This window comes from Zalophus californianus, chromosome 1 (genome assembly GCF_009762305.2).
Source record: "Zalophus californianus isolate mZalCal1 chromosome 1, mZalCal1.pri.v2, whole genome shotgun sequence".
Lineage (NCBI taxonomy): Eukaryota > Metazoa > Chordata > Mammalia > Carnivora > Otariidae > Zalophus > Zalophus californianus.
The window spans coordinates 133,889,636-133,909,824 of NC_045595.1; the positions used below are offsets into that span (position 1 = coordinate 133,889,636).

Consider the following 20,189-nt stretch of genomic DNA (forward strand, 5'->3'; position numbering starts at 1 on the left):
ATGTGGCAAATGGTAAGTGTGATATATGGGTGAGATGTTAGTAGTATTATTTGTTAACATATCACTACCAACTCAATTTAGGTATCTATTCTCATTCTCTGAGCATCTCAACTGATGCTTATAGAATTCCTTAAGATAAAAGTAAATTTCTTACAAAAAATTTTTTTTTATTTTGAAAAAATCCCAAATTCCATCAACAAGAAATGGATTAGGGGAGCCTGGGTGGCTCAGTTGGTTAAACATCTGCCTTTGGCTCAGGTCATGATCGCAGGGTCCTGGGATCGAGCCCTGCGTCGGGCTCCCTGCTCAGCGGGGAGCCTGCTTCTCCCTCTCCCACTCCCCCTACTTATGCTCACTCTGTCAAATAATAAAATCTTAAAAAAAACAAAACAAAACAATAAATGGATTGAATAAATTACTGGTATATCAATATCATGGAACCATTAAGCCCAATAAAAAGAATAAGGGAGACCTGTATTTACTGACATGGAGAGACAGCTAGGATGCCATACTAGCATATGATACGACGTTACGTTGTACTCGCTGTCCTGCTGTATGTATTTGTATTCGGTGCGTACATGTATAAATACTTCTATTCATGCAGAAAATGCTTGGAGGAATACACACTGTATACGCTACGTGGTTACATCAGGGGGTGGGACTGGGGAACTTAATGTACTTACGTACTAGCAGAACTTTATATTTTATATAATCTGTATGCATTTCTTTTATAATTTACTTTTAAAAAGCTGACTCGGAAAAAAAGCCAAACCCACCTTGGCGTGTCTACAAACTTCTCAATCAGCATCGCATCATCATTGAAAGACTTCTTAGCTTCTCTCCGTGCTGATTCTAACTGTTCTTGGAATTCTTCTTCAGATCTGACAATCCTCATGCCCTAAGACAGCAAGACAGTTATGACTACAACCTAAATAAAACCAAGAAGACTAGCCTGAGATGAAAAACACGGCACGCACAATCTTACTTTTCCTCCTCCACCCCGGACAGCTTTAATCATGACAGGATAACCAATTCTCCCCGCGTGCTCCCTCAGGCACTGGTCCGACTGGTCCTCGCCATGATAACCTTCCACAACAGGCACTCCGGCAGCAGCCATTATGGATTTGGATGTGCTTTTGAATAAAAAAGGTGAGATGACCCAATTCTATGAGTTATTTCATACAAGAGAAACACAAAAACAGCCCAATCTATAAATACAATGGAACTTTTTAAAATAAAACAACCCACAGGTAAAGAAAAGACTATAGACAACAAACATTCATATAAATATTAAAATATTAGTTTTTCTGTGATAACTAGGAATCCAGTTTTTCATGTGATAGCTCATCCCACCTTGTTTTTAATTCCTAAAACTAATTCATATATTGATTAGAAACCCTAATTAGATGAACGTTTTCTGTAACTCACTGGAGTGGCAGATGAATAACTTAATGCCTATGACAACCAAAGTTTCTAATTACCATGTCTCTTATAGGTTAACCATTTCAATGGAACTTCCTATGGTTATATTTAAAAGATAGAAATTAATACCTCTTTATACCCATGTCTTTAATTGCAGATGAAGGAGGACCTATAAAAAGAATTCCTTCTTGTTTACACAGTTCGGCAAATTCCGTGTTTTCTGAAAGAAAACCATATCCTGGATGGATAGCCTAGAAGTGAAAATGAAAGGACAAACTTACTAGCACTCCACTGACATGCTGTGCGAGGCCAGAGATGTCATCTCCCTCTGGGGAAGCCTCTCCCCACGCTGGTGGTAAGTACACTATGGGCTCTATCAGAATCTGTTTCCAAAGAGGGATCTGAAACATTCATGCTGAAGTTCCGAAGCCTGACCTGAACCAGATAAATCTATACTTCTTTTTACTGTGGTAATATATACACAACATAAGTTGACCATTTTAACCACTTTTTTAAAATTTTTTTTATCATGTTATGTTAGTCACCATACAATACATCATTAGTTTTTGATGTAGTGTTCCATGATTCATTGTTTGCGTATAACACCCACTGCTCCATTCAATACATGCCCTCTTTAATACCCATCACCGGGCTAACCCAACCCCCCACCCCCGCCTCCCCTCTAGAACCCTCAGTTTGTTTCTCAGAGTCCATAGTCTCTCATGGTTCATCTCCCCCTCCAATTTCCCCCCCTTCATTTTAACAACTTTTAAGTGTAGAGTTCAATGGCATTAAAGTACATTCACAATGCTGTGCAACTATTACCACCATCCGTGTCCACAATGTTGTCATCATCCCAGAGACTCTGTACCATTAAATATCAACTCCACGTTCCCTGATAACCTCTACCTTACTTTCTGTCTCTATAATACCCAATCTAGGAACCTAATATAAACAGAATTGTAGAACATTTGTCCTTTTGTGTCTAGTTTATTTCATTTAGTATTATGTTTTCAAGGTTCTTCCATGTTGTAGCATGTATCAGAATTTCATTCCTTTTCATGGCTGAATAATAGAACACTGTGTATATTCCATATTTTGGGTTTTTTTGCTTATCCATTCATCTGTTGATGGATGTGTGGATCGTTTCTACCTTTTGCTTTTGTGAGTAACACTGCTATGAACATCGGTGTACAAGTACCTGTTTGAGTCCCTGCTTTAAATTCTTTTAGGTATAGATCTGTAAGTGAAATTGTTTGATCATACAGAAGAATCTATATTTTAATTTAAAGTAATACTGCTATTAGGGTAGAGTGTCAATGAATATTTGCAAGCAGGAGTAAAGGGCTCCACAGTAGCAGGGGGAGTGTTGTTTACTCTGTCTCCATATAAAGCTGGCCTAGAACTGAAACCATGGTACCCCAAAACTGAAAGGAACACACTAGCACAATAATACCTCGTTTATCTTCAGGTCACTATCTGCCAATATCACCTTTCCAGAAAAAAAGCTAAGAAGCAAACAAAAGGTCATATATTAGAGTCTACATATACTTTGGGAAAGAGGACCCCCTCATATGTTAACCTAGTCACTTGCAACCTACTCAGAGTTTTAAGAAATTTATATGTCTGGCTTTCTAGCCCACAGAAGAGGAAAATCAATACCTGAAGGACAGTAAGATTCCGAAGAGCAAACATACTTACAGCAAAAAGGGAGGATACAGAGGAAAGCAGAAAGCAGAACAGTCTTACACAATTTAGTGAGGGATAAAGCAACTTTCTCTCCAACCTCAACAGCCCTGATGGCATTTTTGTTCTTCTAAAATAACAAGAATATATAATAATTACAACGAAGAGAATGTAGAAAGAAAAAAGTTCATATGAACAAACATATTCAAAGAATAGTTATGTTTCAGGGGCGCCCTGGTGGCTCAGTTGGTTGAGCGACCAACTCTTGATTTTTGGCTCAGGTCATGATCTCGGGGTCGTAAGATGGAGCCCCAAGTTGGGCTCACCGCTCGGTGTGGAGTCTGCTTGAGATTCTCTCTCTCCTCTCCCTTTGCCCTTCCCCTGGCTTGTGCATATGCTTTCTCTCTCTCTCTCTTTTAAATAAATAAACAAACAAATAAATAAAAATCTTAAAAAAAACCCCCAAAGAATAGTTATGTTCCAAAATTAAAGGGGGTACGCTTCAGACATCTGGTAAACTCATATGACTAGAAAACCAACATCTTAGTGACAGCAAACAACAAAATGCTAGATAATCACATTTTGATGTCAGCTTGATCAGTTTGATGTTTTTTAAACCAAAGTTCAATTTTAGTAATTTTATGTGAAATGTCAAATATTACTTATATGAGGCGAAGTGAAACAGGTCTACATCCATCTTCCCTGTTTTAACAGCTTTTTTTTTTATGATTTACAGTACATAACATTCACTCGTTTATAGTTTGATTAATTTAGCAAATTTATACAACTGTGCAACTATTACTATAATCCAGTTGTAGAATACTTCCATCATTTGAATAAGTTCCTCTGTGCCCCTATGCATAACTGATTAATCCTTGCTCCCAGAACCAGGCAACTACTGACCTGCTTTTGGTCTTTTTCAATTTTGCCTTTTTTTAGAAATCTCATATAAACGGAACCACACATTGCAGAGTCTTATGTGTCTGGCTTCTTTAGCTTAGCATAATGCTTAATGGCTCATCCTCGTTGTGTGCATGGGTAGTTCATTTTTTATAGATCTTTTTATATTTGTTGATGTACTGAATGGATAGCCCACATTTTATTTATCCATTCATTTGGATTTTTTCCCAGTTTTAGACTATTATGACTAATGCTGTTGTGAACAACTCATGTACAAGTAACATATGTGAACATATTTTTCATTTCTCTTGGGTAAATGCCCAGGAGTGCAATTGTTGGGTCAAATATGGTAAGTATATATTTAACTTTTTTAAAACCAGCCAGTTTTCTAAAGTGGCTGTACTATTTTGCATTTCCATCAGCAATGTATGAATGGTTCTAAGTTTCTCCATATTCCTGCCAACACGTGGTATTAACAGTCTTTTTGATTTTAGCCTTTCTAGTCTGTACATAGTGATACTGCATTCTTAAAACATCTTCACTGACATATAATTGATGTACCATAAACTTAGCCAAATCAATGACTTTTAGTATTATTCACAGAGTTGGCAAACATTACCATAATCTAAGATACTGAGTAAGATCTAATAACGTAATTTTCATCACCCCCAAAACAAACTCCATGCCTATTAGCGGTTATTTTCCATTCCCTACATAGCCCCTGCCCTAGGCAACCACTGATTTACTCTGTTTCTCTAGATTTGCCTATTTTGGACATTCCATATAAATGGAATTATGCAACACATACAGTCTTCAGTGACTGGCTTCCTTCTTCCACTGAACACAATATTTTCAAAGTTCATCCATTTTTTAGCATGTATCAGCACCTCTTTCCTGTTTATTGCTGATTTTAGGTTTATCTTTTTGTATATAAATATCCAATCATTACAGCACAACTTGTTGAAAAGACTATCTTTCCCACTGATTTACTTTAGCTCTTTTGTTCAAAAATAAATTGACCATACATGTGTGAGTTTATTGTGGGACTTTCTATTCTGTTGCACTGACATATGTATTTTTTCCTTCTGATACCATACTGTCTTGGTTACTGTAGGTTTATAATGAGTTTTGAAATCCGAGAGTCTAAACCCTACAAATTTATCATCTTTTCAAAATTGTTTTTTTTAGAGATTTTATTTTTAAGTAATCCCTGCACCCAATATGGCGCCTGAGCTCACAACAAGAGTTGCATGCTCTACTGACTGAGCCAACCAGGCGTCCCTCAAAATTGTTTTAACTATATGCCAGACCTTTGGGCTATTTTAGGACCAGCTTGTCAACATTTACCAAAAAAAGCCTATTGGAATTTTGATCAAGATTGCCTTAAATCTACAGATCAATTTGGAAAGAACTGCCATCTTAACACTATTGATTCTTCCAATGATATATCTATCCATTTATTTAGAACTTCTTTAATTCCTCTCAGCAATGTGCTATGGTTTTCATGCATAGATCTTAAACCAATTTTGCTAACTTTAATGCTAAGTATTTGATTTTTACTGATGTCATTGTGAATATAACTGTTTCCTTAATTTCATTTTCAAAGTGTCGCTAGCTTCCCTTCTTTTGAACAGATAGTTAATTCAAAAGAACTCTGATGAACCAGATAAATATTCTCCTTCAGAACTAAAAAGAAAAGTACCTATCTTCTTGCAAAAAAAAAAAAAAGTCCAACCACACATTACAGGAATGACCTCAAGAAGTTTTAACTAATTTCTCTTAGGAATAACAATTTAATATATCCAAATCACAGTATTCTTGAGCATTTGAATATATTAAAAAGGAAAAATCAGTAATACTACTGTTACCAGGGGGCTAATTTCTCTAGCCATCAGGCTTGTATTTAGCCACCAATTCACCCTGGTGGGTCCTAGGATTTTAAGCTCATTTAGATCCTTCATTCCATAGTACTAATATGCCTTTAACAATAAAGACAGAAACTGTCATCTCCTACCCTTAAATCTCTGCCAAAATAATTTATTCCATACTTTGTAACCTTTCTGCTGCACTTTTTTTTTTTAAAGATTTTATTTATTTGAGAGAGAGAGAATGAGAGATAGAGAGCACGAGAGGGAAGAGGGTCAGAGGGAGAAGCAGACTCCCTGCTGAGCAGGGAGCCCGATGTGGGACTCGATCCCGGGACTCCAGGATCATGACCTGAGCCGAAGGCAGTCGCTTAACCCACTGAGCCACCCAGGCGCCCTCTGCTGCACTTTTCAAGCATATGTACAGGTCCAAAGTTGTTGGCTCTGCCTTCAAGCAGAAATGAGAGGTGTCCTTTTCTTGATGGAGAGAACAAGCCATACTCTCTAAATTCTTATTACCAAAAATTTCCTATCCACATCTCCAATACTTAAACATATGGATTTCCTTCTGGTCAACTACATAGATGACCAGCATTTAAATAACTTGCAATATTCATTAAAGTTACTTATTGGTGATTTCAAAATGCCTGTAATAAAGTTATTCATTCCTGGTGGTACATTAAAAGAAACTGGAGCACTTCACAAAATATTAATGCTCAGGAACTAATCCTGTCAACTGAGGGGATAAAAGTTTTTTAAACCTCTCACTAAAGAATAATACACATACAGAAAAGTGCATGTCGTAAGCATACAGCTTTTATAAACATAGTTTTCATTAACTGAATATACCTGTGTAACCAGCACTCAGCTCAAGAAACAAAGTATCACTAGTATTCCACAAGACCCCTGTAAGCTTCTCTTCAGTAACTAACTCTAGGGCCAGCTCCCAAAGCACTATGGCAACAGTCTCTTTAAAAGGCTCCTCAGGGGATTCTAATCTTCAACCAGCACTTACTACCTGATCTTTCCCATGCAGCGAAGATCTGAGACAAATGAGAATCAAGAGAACTACAGAACCATTACATTTTCTAGATTCTCTCAAGTTAGCCATGTCACCAGCAAATCACGAGAAATTTAACTCATATGCAAATGTTACTCTAGCATGCATAAAAATGCCTATGTCAAAATGGCTACATTAACAATTCTACATTCTGGGCAACCTTCTTTCAAAATCATTTAGACAAACGTTATTCAAAGTCCTGTATCAGAAAGATCAGTAAGTTTCTTCTTCAAAGTTAAAGCGAGGTTTACTCCCTAATTGACAAGTAACCTTTTATTAGAGAGCCTCCTCAATCGTAACCCACCAAATTTCCTTTTCAATCAGGATTCCAGGAAGAACTGAAGTAGGTTTCTTTGGCCTAAGTTTTCTGACTTAATTCCAACCCCTATACCCAATAATAGTCCCATATTACTCATTTTTCTGATGTTATTCTTTGTTTTAATTACTACCTGTAATGTTTACAAGCCATCTCAAATCTTGAATATCCAGGCAAAGTGCGTGAAAATTACTCATTCTTTCTTCATTGTTTGTTAGTATAGCATCTAATAGAATACTAGTCCAGATAGACACAGTTAATAAATTCCCCATTAGCATATCATTCATTTGCTACAGGGTTGTTATTTAAACTGAAAAATGGTCTCAGCAAACTATCACTAAAAAGGGAGATTTTAGGGGTGCCTGGGTGGCACAGTCAGTTAAGTGTCTGACTCTTGGTTTCCGCTCAAGTCGTGATCTCAGGGTCACGAGGTTGAGCCCTGCTAGGGCTTGCACTCAGCACAGAGTCTACTTAAGATTCTCTTTCCCTCTCCCCCTGCCCTTCCCCACCATCTGCCCCCATACCCTGCTCTCTCTCTCTCAAAAAAAAAGGGGGGGGGGAGATTTTCACCTCTAAGGAAATAACTGATTAGAGTACAAAACAGTGATAAAATAAGAAAGCTGGCTGGCTTACAAGAAACTTTTTTTTTTAAGATTTATTTATTTATTTGAGAAAGAGACAGGGAACATGAGCAGGGATAGGGGCAGAGGGAGAAAGAGACTCCCTGCTGAGCAGGGAGCCAGACCTGGGAACCTTGGGACCACGACCTGAGCCGAAGGCAGATGCTAACCGACTGAGGCACCCAGGCGCCCCTACAAGGAACTATTTTTAATTAATTGAAATTTCTGATTAAATAATACCTTCCCTTTTACCAAAATGCAGGACAACAAAGTTCTACTGCTCAGCCTGGTCAAACATAGGGCTGGAAGTCAGGAGACTTTTATTTAATCCTCTCTTTCAATGATAAGTTTTGCATTCAAGGTACCTGGGGATTTTAATAAAAATGCAAATTATGCATAAAATGTAAATTACAGTGGTTTGGGGTAAGGCTTAAGAGTCTGCATTTCTACTGAGCTCCCAAACAATGCCATGGGCCATGCTCTGATTATGGAGACTAGATAATTTGGGTTATCATGTAACCTTCTGTGCATTAGATTTTACATCTGTAAAATGAAGGTAGTAATACTCTCTCCTAAAAACAATAAAAAAAAGAAATATGTAATGGAATTTCAGTGTTCCTGACTGGATCTTGAATGACAGCCCCTCACTGCCTTTACTCCATCTACACTGAATATTACTCTCCCTTGAATGCCAAGCTTGTTTTAATCTCAGAGTCTTGGCAATTGCATTTGCCTGAATCTCGCTCTTCAGATTCTTCATATGGCTGGCTGCTCATCAGTCAAGGTCTCTGTTCAACTGTCACCTCTTTGGAAAGGCCTCTCCTGACCACCTGATTTTAAAGTATATCCTAACCTGTCTTTATCCCCTTATCCTGCTTTACTTTTCTCCACCACTTATAACATTCTTAATTGTATTATTTCTTTACCTGTTTAAGTATTTATTGTCTGCCCCACCTACTACAGTGTAGCTTCACAGGGTAGGAACTATGTGTCTTATTCACTGCTGCATCCATGCTTAGAAGCTGGCACAAAGCAGGAGACCAAGGAATGCCTGCTGAGAATAAAGCCATGAAGGGTCAGAGAAGGGGGAACAGAGTACTTCAGGCAGGTGAATAATACATGCAAATGCTCAGAAGAAGAAACAAGCATGTGTATAAAGGAGACTGAGAAAAGTTCATGGTAGCGCTAATAAAAGAACTGGCAATGAGAATAAAGTTTTGACAAATACTGGACACTTTTAAATGCTAGGCTAACAAGTTTGAACTCTAACCTGTAACCATAGGAACCTAGGAAGATTACTCACTAGGGGATAGGATGAGAAAGGGTGAGGTTATTAAAAAAAAAAAAAGAGCAAGGAATAATAATGAAACTAGTGTTTAACAAACACTTGTCTACACGTACTGAATGGAGCACTGGGTGTTAATATGCAAACAATGAATCATGGAACACTACATCAAAAACTAATGATGTACTGTATGGCGACTAACATAACATAAAAAAAAAAACCACTTGTCTAAATAGTATGGAGAACTCACTGGATAGGTAATGGACTTAGAAGGAGGGAAACCAGCTGAGAATCAGAAATCTAGATGAGAAATCATAAAGTCTGGTTGTGTGATAAAAAAGAACTATTTCTGGGACATCTGGGTGGCTCAGTCGGTTAAGCATCTGCCTTGGGCTCAGGTCATGATCCCAGGGTTCTGGAATCAAGTCCCACATCAGGCTCCTTGCTCAGCGGGGAACCTGTATCTCCCTCTGCCTGCCGCTCCCCCTGCTTGTGCGCGCCCTCTCTGACAAATAAATAAATAAAATCTTCAAAAAAAAAGAACTACTTCTGAAGAAATTTCAAACAAAGACTCCACACAGTTGGTTCCTATTTTATTTTGATGTAATAATATTGGAGTTTTGAACCTGGGAGACTGGAAAACTTGGGAGTGGGGCCTAGAATGGGACTGGGAAGTCAGAGGGCAACAGATTTCTTTCTTGATTTTATTTTTTCTTGGAATTTATAGCACCATCTATTTCTCACGAAGGATCTGATGTTCCTAGGCTCTGGTTTTAATGGTAGAAGGACAGAATTCCCTCTTAATTTTAATTTGTAATATAAACCCTTCCCCACCTGTTTTCCAAAAGATCTAAAGTGCACAGGATTCAGTGAGAAGGTGGAGTGACTGAGGAATAAGGGACATGTCTAGTATACAACAACCCCATAATCAAATGTAAAAATCTTGGGAATGGCTAAAAACAAAGAACGAGTTCTGAAAATGGTAAGTAATTTTGTGTGAACTGTACAAAATTTACTCCTTTTACATTGCAAATCTCTTTACGACTCTTACCTGGGCAGCGGAGATCTTGGCCACTTGAATGATTTTCTCCATAGAAAGGTAGCTCTGCTGCGAGGGAGCAGGGCCAATGGAATACGCTTCATCTGCCTGTTTAAGGAATATTACATGCTTAAAAGATCTCACAGCTAGCACACACTAATACACGACAGAACGGCTTCAGGGTCATTTGATTATTATAAATAAAAAGACTGGCTCCCCAAGAACAATGCAAGAATTAAGAAACAGAAGGACCAGCTCATGCCTGCTATAACAATAAGCCAGTTTGCAATCTTTTGCATGAAGAGGATGCCCAAACTTGATTTTTATGTATAAACCAAACACTAAAGTGAAATGTCTTTAGGAGAGAAAGCAACAGTATCATCACTAGTAACAATAATAACCTTAAATGTATCTAATGCCAAAAGTGTACAATTTGACTAGATAAAATGACGGTTGTATGCAGCAAGAAATAAAATTATGAAGTTTACTAAAGTGTATATAATTATTCAAGTATGACGATAATGCTCTTTCTTTACTTTGGGTGAACTACTTTTTACACTGTCCTTTAAAATGTCCACATTAAGGGCGCCTGGGTGGCTCAGTTGGTTAAGCAACTGCCTTCAGCTCAGGTCATGATCCTGGAGTCCTGGGATCGAGTCCCACATCGGGCTCCCTGCTCAGCGGGGAGTCTGCTTCTCCCTCTGACCCTCCCCCCTCTCATGTGCTCTCTCTCTCATTCTCACTCTCCCAAATAAATAAATAAATAAATAATCTTTAAAAAAAATAAAAGCTCCACATAATCACAGCAGCCCTCGAAGCAGACCAGAGAGAAAACTTCACTCATTCATTCGAAGACTCATTGAATGCCTACTATGTACCGTGCACGCTTTGAGGTAGGAGCTGCCTGCACAACACTAAATACACGTCCCTGCCTGGAGGGAGAGACAGACATCAAACATACATCCACACACGCAGTGACAACTGCAATAAAGGCCATGAAGGAAAAACAAAGGACACGACACAGGTGAAGAGGAAGACCGATGATCAGGCCTGAGGGTGCTCAGGGAAAGGCTGGGAGGGAAGGTCAGGGCCTCCTCCGGGAGGACCAAGACTTGGCCAGGCAAGTGGCTGGAGGATGTGGAGTTGGGAACAGGAATGGAGAAGGGGGCCAGCCTCCCACACAAAGAAAGCAGCATATATGGAGGTCCTGAGCTGGGAAGAAACTTGGTCCATTGGAGGGACTGACACAGGCTTGTGTGGCAGAAGCCCAGTGAGCCAGGGGCTAGGGTCCAGAGATGTGGCTGGACAGACCAGGGAGCACAGGTTTCAGGGGGCCTCCTGGGCCTCCAAAAGCTTTGGATTTTCTCCCAAGGGAACATATAATGAAGTTTTCTTGGTATTGTTTTTTTGTTTTTAAACTTTTAATTCCACAAAAACACAAATCCATTCTTATTCTAAAGAACGTGAACAATGATACCAAGGCAAAGGAGCCTTTTGGTACCGCCCCTCTCCCTCACTTCAAACCTCTTCCAGATAGAACTACTATGATCAATTTGGGACATATTCTTCCATATCCATATTCCTATTTATTTGTATATATTTACATAAACACATACAGTTTTAGTTTTTGTTTTTATATGAACAGGATCAAACTTCTGTAATTGCTTTTTTCACTAACAGTATGTCTTGGGAGCTCTCCTTCCTTGCTAGTGCACATGTGTCTACCTCATTTTTTTATAACAATCGCATAACGTTCCACAGGATGGAGGTCCCACAGTTGATTTAATCATGTAGCTCTGAACAGACATTTAGGTCATAATGGCAAAAAGCTGGATGCTGGCAACATTCCCATAAATGCCTTATTTGCATATACGTGTGAGCATGTATCTGGACTGAGATCTAGAGGCACGTTTGCAGGGCTGGGTGAAGGATATGACATTTTAATAGCTCCCAGTTAATCATCCCTTGAAATGGCATCACCGACATACATTTCATCAACATACTAATTTTTAACCACATTATAACCGACAATACTACCCGTCTCTTAAATTCTTGCTAATCCAGTAGATGATCAAAGGTTTAAGGCATTTAGGGGCGCCTGGGTGGCTCAGTCGGTTAAGCGACTGCCTTCGGCTCAGGTCATGATCCCAGGGTCCTGGGATCGAGCCCCACATCCAGCTCCCTGCTCCGCGGGAGGCCTGCTTCCCCCTCTCCCGCTCCTACTGCTTGTGTTCCTCCTCTTGCTGTGTGTGTGTCTCTCTCTGTCAATTAAATAAATAAAATATTTTTTAAAAAAAGGTTTAAGGCGTTTAAAGCAGAGGAGCACGATGAGAATATCTGCTTTTAGGCTATTGGCCTGGCTGCAACGTAGAACATACCATGGAAGTGGTCAAGATGCAAGTAGGGAGACCACTTAGGAGGCTGCGGCACTGGACTGGCAAAGGTGATGGTGGCTATGACTTAAGGTGCCAATGGGAGAGGGCAGAAAGAAGAGGAAAGAAGTGTTCGGGAAACAGAATAAACCGCACCAGGTGACTGCCCAAATGGGGAAGGCAAAGTCATGTAGAGTGGTGGGAAGACAGAAGATGTTCAAAGACGCCCAGATCTCTGGCATTATGGCTTTTATGGGCCACAGTATTGCCATCTGCCGGGTTAGGGAGGTCTGCAGGAAACGCAGCTTCACTACAGAACAAAGTCAGGAGTTCAATTTCAGGCACACTGGTTTGGTAGCTGTGACACATCCACGTGGAGATGTCGTGTGGGCAGCTGGGTGTACTTGCAGCACATTCAAAAGAGTATGGGCTAGAAATAGAAATTTGGAAGGGTTAGCAAAGCCCTAGGAGACGAAATGATCTAGAGTGAGAGCACACAGCAAGAAAAGAAGAAGCTAGAAGATGTCTGAAAAGCTAAGAGGAGGACTCCAGAGCACAGGAAGACACCTAGCCTTAGACGGGATGAGTTACAGATGCTGACGCAGCGAACAGAAGAAGTGCACTTCCTCTTCCTCTGTGCATCAAGATCATCAGTTGAGAATAGGTGGGTAGAGGGAGTCAGAGGCTGGAATGGAGCAAAGCAGGCTTGAGTTGGTCACTACACAGAATGCGGAAGAAAAGTGGCCAGGGAGCCCATGGGCCTGCCAGGCAATGCTGAAAGTCCAGCGGCGGCCAGTTGCCACGAACTTCTGTCACTGCTCAGTCTTGCCACAGGCATAAGGAAGACCGAGAGTTGAATTCATCCATGGTTGGTTCTGGCTGGTGAATAACAGCTAGTAACAAGTGGTAACACTCAGGGGAGTAGGATCCTTTTAGTTATAATCTTATAGCTAAGCCAGGGCTCAGAAACATTAAGTGACTTGTCGAAGATCCCTTGGCCAGTAAGTGGTAGTTCCTAAGACTGGAACCTGGATCCTTCTTGTATGTGGGGGATCCAGATATGTGCCACTCAAAAGTATGATCTGTGGCCACATTCTGTGAACTGTCTTAACCAACCCCTGATGAGATAGGACTTTGCCTGTAAGTCAACTACACAACCCAAACACACTGTCGTTCAACTGGTGTTATGTTTGGAAACCGTTCCCAACAGGGATGAGAGAATTTACCCACTTGTGCCCTGTTAACACAACAAACATAAACTGTCAACATAAAGAAGTAAAATACCAACACAATAAAAAAAGCCAATCACTTACAAAATTTGACTTTCAGTTTTTAACAACGTACCATGTTGACATGCATGGAGGTCCTGTCGGCCTCACTATACACAGCCACAGACTGTATACCCATTTTTTTGGCTGTTCGTATCACCCTGCAGGCAATTTCTCCTCTGTTTGCAATGAGGAGTTTGGCAATGTTTCGTCCTGTTTAAAACACCATGAAAATCACACACAAATGTTACCAGAGAGCAAAGAATGAGAAAGCAAAATAAACATCCCATGATATGAACCAGCCGATAAACATTTGTTTTGTTTTGGTAAAATCAACACAGCAGAGCCGCAAATAACCGTTTTAACTAATATTAGTGCCTTTTTTTCCTCTTCACTGAAATTCAAGATGCCCTCATTAACATCAACTCTTAAATCATTCAGCTTTTTCAATTTTAAAATGAAAAGATGCTTTGATAATGCCAAAGGTCAAATTACAATAGCCCCAAGCCCCCATCAGTAATGAATCTTTCATAAGTACTTATGCCTCAGGACCTGTGTTAAAGACTCACTCTGGACTTAAATCTTCACGATAGTCCCATGAAGTAGATACTATTATTATTATATCAATCTTAAAGATAAAGAAATTACAACTCAAAGAGATACAACTTTCCTGAAATAATATAGCTAAAAGAAATGGTGGAGCCAGGATTGGAACCCAGGTCAGCTTCACTCCAGAATCTGAAGTCTCAGTCACTCTGCCCACCGCCTCTGGCCCTTACACATACACAGAGATGCATGGCTCTCTCGCAACGGAAGTGAGGACCGTACCAGTACACCGATACCAGTGCCATAAGGACATTTTGTTGTATCAGTATGTAAAATGCACTTCCATCATCACACATAAAATAAATGTTCCCTGGCAGTTTATAATAACTATTTTTCTCAAAAAGTACAGTTATATAACTTAAGACAAGGTCTTTCTTTGGGGATCTATAGAGCCTGAGTTGTCACAAGAGCTGCTGGGATGACGTATACGTGTATGTGTCTTGTGGGGAGGAAGCTGCATCCAATCAACCACAAGTTACACTTATATATGTTTCAGAGTTGGGAATTCCATGTAACATTTTATTTGAAAAAACATTCTGCTACTTAACAGAACTGTTGTAAAGCACTGATTTAGACCATCATAGTTATGCCTTTGCAGTTCACCTCACTAAAGATGATCAAAGAGGCAGAAATAACAACATATACTTAAATGGTCTCAATTGGGGCGCCTCGGTGGCTCAGGTCATGATCTCAGGGTCCTGGAATCGAGTCCCACATCGGGCTCCCTGCTCGGCAGGAGGCCTGCTTCTCCCTCTCCCACTCCCCCTGCTCGTGTTCCCTCTCTCGCTATGTCTCTCTGTGTCAAATAAATAAAATCTTTAAAAAAAAAAGTTCTCAATTATTTCTGTATATGTTTTAGACTCAAGAACAAGAGAGATCTGACATAAAAAGAGGTAGAAACCATGACTCAATACTCACTATGAAAATGATCATGAAAATCCCAAACTTCAAAAGTATATGAAAACTAATTCTACACACACAAATTAAGGAATTTAACATTTCACAATCTGAAGCAAAGCCAAGTAGAGCAGAGACTGTACCTGTGGTTGTTGCATACTTCATGGTTCTCTGCTTCCAAGTCCAACTCCTATCAAGTGAATCCAGATGGAATTATAATTAAACAGGATACACAAGATCAGTTCCAAAAGAATCAAAATTTTTTAAAACTTGAAACCAAATCCAGATATGACCTTCGTTAAGCCTGAAGCCTACAAAGTAACTTAATAAGATTTTCTTTGTGGGAAGAAAATTCCTCTAGAAACCGGAAGTTACAGTTCTGGCTCTTTTCCCTGGCACCGCGTGTCCTTGAGATGGGGCTGGATCACCTAACCTGCTCATTCCAGAGGCTGGCATATGGCCACAGAGTCACCACAATTAGAAGAAAGTCAAGGTACTTCAAGAACATCCAGTTCAGCTTTTTCAGACCCTTTTGACTAGAATCCAAAGTAAAAACTATATTTGACTTCACAAGTTGGTCCACATGCAAAACAGAAGTTTCATGACAAAAGAGTTTCCCTGCGTTTTGATACTCTCTGTTCTATTCCAGTTTACTAAATAAAATACGCTGGTCAAACTACAGCTTGAAAACTACCGATCTAACACAACCCCTGAAAACTGGTAAGACAGGTTTGAACAATTAAGTCCAGAGAAGTAAAGAGGAGTTGAGAGTTGATCAAGGGCAGCAGAAAGAATGCTGGCTATGGGGCTGGGAAAGCCCCCACCGACCAGCTGCTGGTGACCCCAGGCAAGTCTCTTTACATCAGTGTTTCTCCAGGCTTTTTTCATTATGGCCCCCTAATGCAAAAACATGAATACTAAGATTTTGTAGGAGGGGTTGAGCCTTGGAGAGTATGGTAACTATGGTAACATCTAAGATTTTTTCCCCTCTCTCAAGACCCAATTTTCACTTTACAACTCAGACTTCAGTGTCCTCACAGAAGATAGGAGACTCCAACAGGTGCTCTTGAAGATACTTTTCAGTTGTCAAAGTATATAATTTAAGCTGAGTCCTTGTATTAATAAGAAATGGAGAACCAGGGAGGCTAAACGACTTGTTTGAGGTATCTTAACTAGGTAGAAGTTCACTAAGGTCTAAGACAATTTTTAAGTTCCATGATACCTATTGATACAGTAAGTTACAAAACTGTAACCAAGAGCTGACAGAAAGCAGGCCACATTCACTTTGGGAACAAAAAGTATAATGCCTATCAGGTGTCAGCTAAAAAGAATACACTGGGAAAACAACAAATTGCAGAAGGAATTCCATTTTCGTCTTTTCCATCCATATCTGGAAGATTTGGCAAAACTATGGTTATAAAGAACTAACCATTTTAGATCATTTACAAAGCAGGTGATAAAAAGCATAATGTACATTAGATACTATGCAACTATGTATGTGTAGCATGTATATGCTGTGTATACATCTAGGTAACTGAACAGGACTAGCATTTCACTGGGGCGGAGGTGCAGGAGGTGGGATTATACAGTGGGGCCGGCAGTCTGGCCTCTGACGCACACTCAATCAGACACTGACATCCATCAAGGGCTGGGGCAGGGGGAAGACCCACAGCTATGGCACTTGAGTTCCACAAGACAGCTTCCTCAGGAGGTTATTGCTTTCCCACATCTTTCCAATTCCACTGACCTCACTCTCTTGATCTTTAAGGAGAAATATCATTTTTCCTTATCTTTAAAAGGTATCTTCTAGTTCATAGCATCCTCCCATCACATTCTTCAGATAGGTTTTTCGTGTTTCTTTAATAAGATTCAAGGCCTGTCCTGCACAGATGTATCTATAAAATGGCTGCTTCTTGGTAAATTCAGCTTAAAACTCTGATTAAGTTTCAAGGCCACAGCTGAACTAAAGTTTTCTTCTGCCATTCTAGTCAAGACAGACAATCACATACATACACACCACTTAACATAATCCTCCATCCCAGCCATGTTTTGATTGGGCTATTCCGTTTTTCACCATTATCTAAGCTACAACTTAAATCAACGGCTTAAAAAACAAAATTAAGAAGTTCCTTCCATGAGATAAGTCCACCCTAATTCAAGATAACTTCCGTATCAGTTTATTCTCATTTCTAAAATCCCACCACCAGATTTCTTTTCTCTGAGATACTAGAGAATCATTACAAGACATGTAACCACCCTCTATCATGGTAAGACTTGTAATTCCTTATGCCATTAACAACTCTAACATTTTCCAGGATCACAGGTACTTGAGAACAGTTCTATACACAGTAGGGAAGATTTGAGGAGAGGGAAGAGAAAGAAAATGGGTCTGTGTAATCTCCTGAAGAGCCCTGGAAACCTAAGAAAAGAAAAATGAGGATAAAGGAGCACTAACACTGCTTTTACCAACTGTCTTATTTTATACTCTGGGGCCAGTCCTACAATTAAGTAATTGAAATCTAAATACCTCTCCAGTAACTTGTGGAAAACAAAAGCAAGCAAAAACTTGACCCAAATGGAAATCTGCAAAGGCTGCATTTATGGATTGATTCATATGCACAAGGTTGTTTGAGCCTCTTTGCATGTATTAATTCATTTAACTCACACAATCCTAGGTACTAATATTATCTCCTCTAGGAACAGTATCATCACCTCCTCCTAGGTAAGTAAGCTGAAGCACAGAGACATTAACTTGCCCAAGGTTGCTCACACAGCTAGTGAGTAGCAAAGCTGAGATCCCTGGCTTCTGACTGCAGCCCGAGCGCCCTTCAGCCCTAAGCTATGCGTTCTTTCCAGAATGGAGAAGGAGGTGAGGAGGAGGAGGGTGAAGAAGCAAAGCAAGATAGGGAAGCCTGGTACCTGGAAACCTGAGGGTGTCTTCACTGCCAAAGTTATCGTCACTGAAGCTTACAGCTCACAATTTGAAACTGATCTGGAGTCAGGTTAGTTAACTTGCCTCCAAGAACTTTCGACAAAACAGCCTCTCGGCCCTCTGGAAGATAAATTTGCTTTTCTTAACTTGATCCATTCCAACAATGAGAAAGAACTCCAAGAGTCTCTGAACTGGACACTTGACCGGGGCTAGCTGAACCAAAAGGCGCTTAAGGGCGTCCTGGCTCCATTTCTTACTACGTGTAAACTTGGGCAAGTCGTTGACCTCTCCCAGAGCCGGGATTTATCAACACTCCCACGCAGGGAACGCAGTGAAAGCACCACGTTAATGCTAGCAGCTGAGCCGGCGTCGCTCTCGCCGCGATAGTGAGGGGACCGTGGATGTGGCCGCCCCAGCTCCATCCCTCCCCCACGCCTCAAAAATGGAAAAACAGGGGCGCCTGGGTGGCTCAGTTGGTTAAGTGACTGCCTTCGGCTCAGGTCATGATCCTGGAGTCCCAGGATCGAGTCCCGCATCGGGCGGGGAGTCTGCTTCTCCCTCTGACCCAACCCCCTCTCATGCCCTCTGTCTCTCATTCTCTCTCAAATAAATAAATAAAATCTTAAAAAATAAATAATAAAAAATAAATAAATAAAAAATAAATAATAAAAAATAAATAATAATAAAAAATAATAATAAATAAAATCTTTAAAAAAATGGAAAAACAGAGGCAGACGGCTGCGGGGTGGATATGGGAAAAGGGGAGGAAACAGAAGGGCCGGGTGTGAAGAAGTCTCCCTCCTGATGCCAAGACTGAAAGCAGAACACCCCGAAAGGGGCTGGGGTTTTCCTTCCGTCCTCCCTTGGTCCCGCCCCACCCCCTCCACCCTCGGTCCCTGCGCCCCTCTCGCCGAGTGCAGGAGTCCATTTACCGCCAGCCCTGCCCGCCCCCTGCCCCAGACACAGATCCATCGCCCCTCCACCTCACGATACCTAGGCGGCAGCAGCAGGCTCGGGACTCGCAGCCACCGGTTCCTCTCCGCCGCCACTAGCAGCACCGACACCGCAGAGGCTGCGGCCATATCCCCACAGCACGGTCCCTCTCCGACTCCTTGGTATACCAGGAGCTTCCTACTCGCTGCAAAACCTTGCCTCCGCTCCGCAAGCCTGTTGTCCTTCACCGGCCACCGTCCAGCTCTGAGTCAGGCTCTAGGCCTCTCTGGCGTGGGGGGCGTCTCCATCAAAACCAATCAAAGGACAGAGCGGGACGTCGAGGGCGGCGATTGGCCAACCGGCCACGAACCCGCGGGCGTGTGGTCCCCGCTTCTTCGGGCCCCCTGGGTGTGACGCCTGGGGAACGCAGTGTCCGCCCTTACCTTCCTTGGCGCCTGTGGGTTCTGGGTTGCTGCGCCTTCTACTGGCCCGCGGGGTTCCTTCGTTCTCTTCGCGCTGTAAGGAGAACCCGCCTCCTGACCTTTATCATTAAAGGCTGGAGAAGGTGGTGGAGGCCGAGTCCTGGGGGAAAAGTCAAACGGGATGAAGAGCAAAACACATATTTTCTAGTATTCTCAAGAAAGGAGAAAATAAAAAAACCTGAAATAAATAACCTAAAATTTAAAAAGTTAAAACTACCCGAGTTTTTTTTTTTTTTTTAAGTGTTTTAGTTGAGGGGCGCCTAGGTGGCTCAGTGGGTTAAGCTTCCGACTCTTGATTTTGGCTCAGGTCATGATCTCAGGCTCAGCCCGAAGTTTGCTTGAGATTCTCTCTCTCTTCCTTTCCCCCTACCCCCTCCTGTCCTTTGGGAGTGCTCTCTCTCTCTAATAATAATAATCCTGTCCTTTGGGAGTGCTCTCTCTCTCTAATAATAATAATAATATAATAATAATAATAAGTATTTTAGTGAACTATTGGGAAATAGAGG

At 40.9% G+C, this 20,189-nt stretch overlaps 1 protein-coding gene across 2 annotated transcripts in view; it reads right to left on the reverse strand.

Moving 5' to 3' along the window:
• The window catches only part of MCCC1 (methylcrotonoyl-CoA carboxylase 1), a 60,514-nt gene extending 41,041 nt beyond the window's left edge, over window positions 1–19,473 (reverse strand). The window contains exons 1-8 of one of the 2 annotated variants that reach the window (XM_027584545.2): window positions 19,262–19,415; window positions 18,256–18,388; window positions 15,480–15,526; window positions 13,910–14,046; window positions 10,206–10,301; window positions 1,552–1,673; window positions 986–1,133; window positions 777–898 (exon numbers count right to left, since the gene is read on the reverse strand). In XM_027584545.2, coding sequence (XP_027440346.2) covers window positions 777–898; window positions 986–1,133; window positions 1,552–1,673; window positions 10,206–10,301; window positions 13,910–14,046; window positions 15,480–15,501 — 647 coding nt within the window. In that variant the 5' untranslated portion in view covers window positions 15,502–15,526; window positions 18,256–18,388; window positions 19,262–19,415. Of the gene's footprint in view, window positions 1–776; window positions 899–985; window positions 1,134–1,551; window positions 1,674–10,205; window positions 10,302–13,909; window positions 14,047–15,479; window positions 15,527–18,255; window positions 18,389–19,261 lie in introns of both variants that reach the window. The other variant, XM_027584544.2, reaches the window with a different exon arrangement.
• Window positions 19,474–20,189: the final 716 nt, after the last annotated feature.